Genomic DNA, 6,693 nt, shown 5'->3' on the forward strand with positions numbered 1-6,693 from the left:
GCTCCCAGGCGACGTCGCTGGGTTTTGGTGGCGTTGGCGTGCGCAGGCGCACATCAAGCTTTGATAACACCACCTCTGGGTTGTGTGGGACTAGCCCAGCACCTCTAAAGCCTGCGCGAACGTTCTCTCCAGTGAACGCCTTACTAAACGCTGATTTAAAGGCTGGCAGGAAGGTTTCCTTGTTAATATAGTGGATGCAACTGCGTGCCAAGGCCGAAACCTCGTCGCCATACAGGCGCTTTAGTGGCGAGAAGCAGGCGACGTCAAGTGGCTGCAACAGGTGCGACGAGTGCGGGGGCATACAGAGAGTGATTATCTTCTTCTCTCTGCAGAGATCTTGGAAAGCCACTGAGCAGTGGCTCTTATGGCCGTCAATAATAAGTAGCTGGTAGACCCTAACTAGCTTCGCATGCGTATCAAAGTAGTGGAGCTAGGCAAGCGCTAGATTATTGTTAGTCTAGCTAGTAGGACTAACATTAATAACCTAGTCCTGTAGGAGGTCCTTAGTAAACTAGTTAGAGATAAGAACCTTGCCTGCAAGGATAAGGAATGGTAGGATAACCTTCCCTGTTAACCTGACGCCTTGTACTAGGGTAACCCACTCACAATCGCTAGGTTGGATCTTCTTCTGCTTCCTAGGCTTCTCTAAGCCTATTACTACCAGCTGCAACAATATCTTGCCTATTAGGAAGCTAGACTTATTAAAGTTGTACACATCCTTGTCTATAATACCATACTTCGCCTTCATAGACTGAACAAGCGTGAACCAGGGCTGGATAACTGCTGGGTCCTCGCAGGCAGCCCGCTGGCGATCGTATGGGCGGGTCCACCGCTTCTGGAGCTCTGGTGTACGCTTTACCAAGTTGTCAACCCAGTTCTTGCCAACAGGCTTTGCGCCGCGCTCTCTTAGCAGTTTATCTGCCATATCTTGTACGTCTGCCTTTAAGGAGGGTAGGCCACGCGCAGATTCCTCAAGTATACGTAGTACAACTGCCTCCTCTTCTAGCTTTGTAAGGCGCTTCGCATTCGGCTCGCAGTCGCGTTAAGAGCGTGTTCCGTCGCGTCGGCGTCAGATCGTTCGTTCAGGCACTTTGTAGACTTTCTCAGCGCGTCAGATACTTTAAATTTAGTTTCTTAAGATATCAGATATAGCAAGCTGTACATCAGCTTCAGTATAGAGTGTAGGAGCTTGTTGTGGTTGAGACATTACGCGCTGTTGTTGCGCCGGCGTTCTGGCAGCGAGAGTGCGGCGCTCGGTTGGGTGCGGCGCTCGCTTGTGAAACACGTTAACTGCTAAAAGGCCTTTAAGGTATTAGGGCTTGTTCCTACTAATGCGTAGGTAGTGTTAGATTGCCTTAAAGTGCGGCTGCATACCCTACTAGTAGTACCTCTACCTAAAACACTAACGTGATCCACCATCGCTTCGGCCACACCATCGATTCGGCCACCCTGATGTAGCTGCCCACCTCTCAACCATAATAACTTAACGCCACAACAAGCGATTAGGATGAAAAATATATATAATTACTTACCTAATTTAGCTGCATTTCTTCTACATGTGCGCATATTGTGGCCTGCGTTGCCGCATCCTTTGCAGCGTGGAGTTGACCGCCTGGTGACACCCGCCAGCCGCCTCTCTGCACGCCTCTCCTCAACCACCTGCTCCGCCACCTCCCTCTTAGCAATTATTACCTCTGCCTCTGCCTGTGATAGGGTCCCTCCTTCCTAGATACGCTTTTTTTTGCGACTTTTACGTGCAGAAGCAGCGTTGTTAGCTGCCTCTAAGTTGGCGATCCAAGCAGCCAAAAGCGTCTGAGAATGAACCATCATTTCAGCTCCTTTCTAGAACTGCCGCACCATCTTAATCATTGAAGCTAGAGATAAGCTGCTGTGCGTTTGAATCCAGTTCGAGAGTAAGGTTAATTGTGCACCTATCTCAAGCGCGTTGCTTGGAGTCCTTGGTTGCTAGGAGGTGGCAGTTGGCAGAGGTGGAGTTGGCGTACAAAGCTTCACATCAAGCTTTAATAGCACCACCCCTGGGTTATCTAGAACTAAACCAGCTGCTCTAAAGCTAGATCTAATATTATTAGACAAGAAAACACCCTTATGTACCTTACTATAGGTGTCTAGGAATGCTTTCTTATTAATATAGTTAATGTGGCTATTTACTAAGGCTCTGATCTCTTTCTTGTACGCACGCTTTAACGCAGTAAAACAACCTATGTTAAGCAGCTAAAGGAGGTGTAAGGCATAAGTAGGCATGTAAAGGGTAATAACCTTACTTTCTTCACACTTGTTTTAGAAAAAAAGTAATTAGTAGCTCTTATAGCTATTAAGTATAAGCAGTTAGTAACTACTAACTATACGCGCGTTAGTATGCTTTAAAAAGTGCTCTAACTAAGCTAAACTAATCTTGTTTGTTGTCTAGCTGTTCTTACTAACAGCAATCCTCTAGTCCTTATCTTTTTAGTAGTACTAAGCTTAGTTGTGGTGCTTTCCTTTAAGTATAAAAAAGGGTGGTATAGACCACCCTATAGCGTTAATACTAGCAATTAAGGTTATCTACTTACAATTGCTAGGTTAGACTCTAAGTGGCTTTATGCGCCTCTCTAACGCAGTAACAACTTTAACAGACCCTCTAACACCTATTTAGAAGCCTGTCTTGTTAAAGTTGTAGGTATCTTTGTCTAGGATACCATACTTAGCTTTAACGTTGCGCACAAGGTTAAACTAGGGGCTTATAACCTCAGGATCGCTGCAGAGGACCCTCTGGCGATCGCGCAGGCGGGTAACCTGCGACTTGACGTTGGCGCGCTGGCTTACAAGCTGGGAGACCTAGTTAGTGCCAACCCTCCCTCTATCGCGTACAGCAAGCAGTTGGTTAGCCATATCTTAAACGTATGGAAGCGTAGGAGCAAATCCTCGCTCATTAAGCTTCCTTATTGTTTGTATAAGCACCTCCTCTTTATGCTTTAAAAGATTTAAGCAGCTAGGGTAGAGATTGCGTTGTGCAGTCATGCTGGCGCGTTGGTCACCAAGGGTGCTTTAAGGAATGTTGTAGATAGCAGCAGCGCGTCTTATACTTAATAACGCGTTGCATTTAATAGCTTTAAGTGCAAAGAGTATTCTATCCTCACGAGAAAGCAGCTCAGGATTAGGTGGTTGCGGCATTAAGTTATGATGTGGAATGTGAGGTGTGCTTGGCAGGGTGGCCGAATCGATGGTGTGGCCGAAGCGATGGTGGATCACGTTATAGCAATCTAAGACGCTAAGCAATACACACAAGTTTAGGTCTTAATCTAAGCTTGTAAGCGACTCCTTCTAACAATTGCTAAGTACAGCGCAAGAGGGGTTCTTAAAGCTTGTAAAAGGGGCTAAAGAGATGCTGCACGAAAACGTCCTTATCAAGGCCCGCGTGCAAGAGCTTGAAGAGCAATTAGCAGTAATAACTAAGAGAAAATCGCGTAAGAGAAAGCAGATTCAGCATGGTGGCACACTTGAGTATGGCCCAGCAGCATCGCGGGTAGCTGCTGAGGCGTGTGTAGCAGCTCAGCTATCTAAGAAGACTCAGGGTGGAGGTGGTCAACTAGGAGCTTAGTCAACTGTTCAGCGCTGTAGGAACTGCAGCAAAACTAGACACAACGCACAAACGTGCTAGGAGGGTGCAGAAACATCTTCTAAATCTAATGCAAGCACGCAGTATGCTAGGTCACTGTTTAATAGTAAGTAGTTGTAGTTGCAGTAACTTGTGTTAGTCACGCGTGCTAAGAGAAAATGGCTGGTTTGGTGATATGGCCGGCTTGGTGATAATCTACGTTAACTTAGCACTAGTATTAAATATTTAAAAATGCGAAATTTCATGTACAGATAGAGCGAAATTGTAGCTTTAAAATAAGCAATAAATTATTATTGTAGGCCTACTACAACGCAAGTTAATAAGTGTTAAAGGTTTGTTTATTAAAGGTTTGTGTTTTGAAGTTGCGACAGCACACTATAGCAGCTGCAGCTGCGCCAGCACACAATGTATTAGCTGCAGCTGCAACAGCACACGACGTAGCAGCTGCAACAGCACACAACAAAGCACCTGCTAACAAGCATACATTGCAGAACAGGCAGGCCTAGACGTAAAATTCTTAGTTTACCTACTAACGTGCTTCACAAGCGAGCGGCGCACCCAAGCGAGCGGCGCACTCTCCCCACCAAAACGCTTGCGCAGCGACAACACGTAATGCCTCAACAACACCAAACCTAGAGACTCTATACTGAAGCTGACGTACAGCTTGCTATCTTAGATCTTTAAAAAGAGCAGATTAAGAGTATACAGCTTGCTAAGAAAGTCTATAAGGTCCCTTAAACTACAATACAATAACAACGCAACAGAACACGCTCTTAACACAATTGCAAGCTAAAATTAAAACACCTTACAAAGCTAGAAGAGGAGGCAATTATACAGCGTATACTTAAAGAGAGTTTACGTGGAATACCGCCCTTAAAGGTGCACGTACGAGATATGGCTGATAGACTGCTAAGAGAGCGTGGTGGGAAGCCTACAGGCAAGAACTAGGTTAATAACTTCATTAAGCGTACACTAGAGCTGCGAACGCGATGGAGCCGTCTGTATGATCGCTAGCGAGCTGCCTGTGAGGACCCAGCGATTATCTAGCCATAGTTTAGCCTAGTTTAATTAACAAAGGCAAAGTATAGTATTATAGATAAGGACACCTAGAACTTTAATAAGTCTAGCTTTATAATAGGCAAGATATCCTCTTAGCTTGTTATTACAGGCTTAGAGAAACCTAGGAAATAGAAGAAACTATAACCTAGTAATTATAAGTAGGTTACCCTAGTATAAGGTGTTACTGCAATAGGGTACATAATCCTACCCTTCCTTATCTTTGCAGGCAAGGTCCTTATCTCCTCCTAGTTTACTAGTCTACCTTACAACTAGGTTATTACAGTCTCTCCTACTAGCTAGACTAATAATAACGTCGCGCTAGCGTGGCTTAAGCATTTCAACGTCCATACAAAGGCGTCCTCTGCTAGGGCGTATAGGCTGCTCATTATTGACGGTTATAAGAGCCACTGCTTGATAGAATTCCAGGACTACTGCAAGGAGAATAAGATTATCACTCTCTGCATGCCACTACACTCATCACACATCCTGCAGCCTCTTGACATTGTCCCCTACTTGCTATTAAAGCGCCACTACAGCGACAGGATCTCGCTCTTAGCACGCAGCCGCATCTACTATATTAATAAAGAAACCTTCCTCCTAGCCTTTAAAGCAGCTTTTAAGAAGACATTTACACTAGAGAATATTTACATAGGGTTTTAAGGCGCTAGACTAGTCCTGCATAACCCTAAGGTTGTGTTATTAAAGCTTGATGTACAGCTGCGCACGCCAACGCCACCTGCACCAGGCACTGTCGCCTGGGAGGCGCAAACACCGCGCAACGCCTGCGAGATAGAGGCGCAATCCACGCTAATTCAAAATTGCATACAAAACTATTAGGGGTCTCTAGCAAGTTTATTAGATAAGCAGGTTAAGCAGCTAAGTAAAGGCACTTAGCAGATAGCTTATAATATAGTGTTAGTGTAGGAGGAAATAGGCCACCTTTAAGACGCTATTAACACGCTTACAAAGCGCAAGACCTATAAGAGGCAGTACATACGCGCAGAGGAGACCCTAACAGTTAGTAAGGTATCTAACTTAATTACTAAAAAGGAGGGTAGTAGTTGTAAGGACAGCAAGACACCTGCAAAGAGGGTGCGCGCAGAGAGGCGCTGCAGCTGTTGCAGCGAGATTGGGCATAACTCCTGCACCTGCAAGGTAGAAATAGTGGATGTAGATAATAGCGATGCTTATAAATAATATTATCCTGTTACGTATATTATAGGAATTTGTGATGGTGTTGCACTACGTCGCGGTGCGTGCGCTGCGCTGGAGAAAGTGCGCCGCTCGCTTGGGTGCGCCGCTCGCTTGTGAAGCACGTTATTCTTAAATAATATTCTTATATTTTCTAATATTTAGGCTACTAGAGCCCTAGCAAAGAATCTTAACTTAGTGTCTTAGTAAGGAATATTAAGCTTAAAACCTTCTACGCTTAATAACTAACGTATTCCACCACCTAACAGCTCAAACCACCCAACAGCTCAAAATGTCTTGGCACAACGAACACCCTCTTTGTTGCAACATGCCTCAACCACATAACGCGTTACTACGTGAACACGAAGGTAGAGTTAACCTTGCCCTCAAAGCTCTTTATTTAAAACAATTTAAAAGCTAGAGAGCAGCTGCGCGCGCTTTTAATGTTAAACAATGCATTCTCTCTGCACGCGTTAGAGGAGCCCCATTTATCCTTAAACAAGCACCTAACAGCCGCAAACTTACGCTTACAGAAGAGCAAACAATTGTCTAATATATCCTTAACCTAGATTCGCGAGGATTCGCGCCCCGGCTGTGCGAGGTAGCAGATATGGCTGATAAAGTGTTGGGTGTACGCGGTGGGCAGCCGGTTGGCAAGCACTGGGCTGAGCGCTTTGTAACGCGCTCAGCTGAGCTTAAGATGGCCTTCAATCGAGCTAAAGATAGGCAGAGGATACTGCAGGAGGATCCAGAGACAATTGGCGCGTGGTTTAAGCTGGTAGAGGACACTAGAGCCAAGTACAGCGTACACGACTACAACGTGCACA

General features: G+C 45.3%; 1 protein-coding gene across 1 annotated transcript; it reads left to right on the top strand.

The window, feature by feature from the left end:
• Positions 1-6,152: 6,152 nt before the first annotated feature.
• M421DRAFT_426695 (uncharacterized protein) lies at positions 6,153-6,508 on the top strand. Its single transcript, XM_033594475.1, has 2 exons — positions 6,153-6,234; positions 6,284-6,508. Exons 1-2 carry the CDS (start codon positions 6,195-6,197, stop codon positions 6,433-6,435), a joined length of 192 nt encoding a protein of 63 aa, XP_033442877.1. The 5' UTR covers positions 6,153-6,194; the 3' UTR covers positions 6,436-6,508.
• Positions 6,509-6,693: the final 185 nt, after the last annotated feature.

This window comes from Didymella exigua, assembly GCF_010094145.1.
Source record: "Didymella exigua CBS 183.55 unplaced genomic scaffold M421scaffold_64, whole genome shotgun sequence".
Lineage (NCBI taxonomy): Eukaryota > Fungi > Ascomycota > Dothideomycetes > Pleosporales > Didymellaceae > Didymella > Didymella exigua.

Coding starts and splice junctions, on each gene's coding strand:
- M421DRAFT_426695 (XM_033594475.1), top strand. CDS start 6,195: ATGCCTCAACCACATAACGCGTTACTACGTGAACACGAAG. Junction 6,235..6,283: donor GTTACTACGTGAACACGAAG/GTAGAGTTAACC, acceptor ACAATTTAAAAG/CTAGAGAGCAGCTGCGCGCG.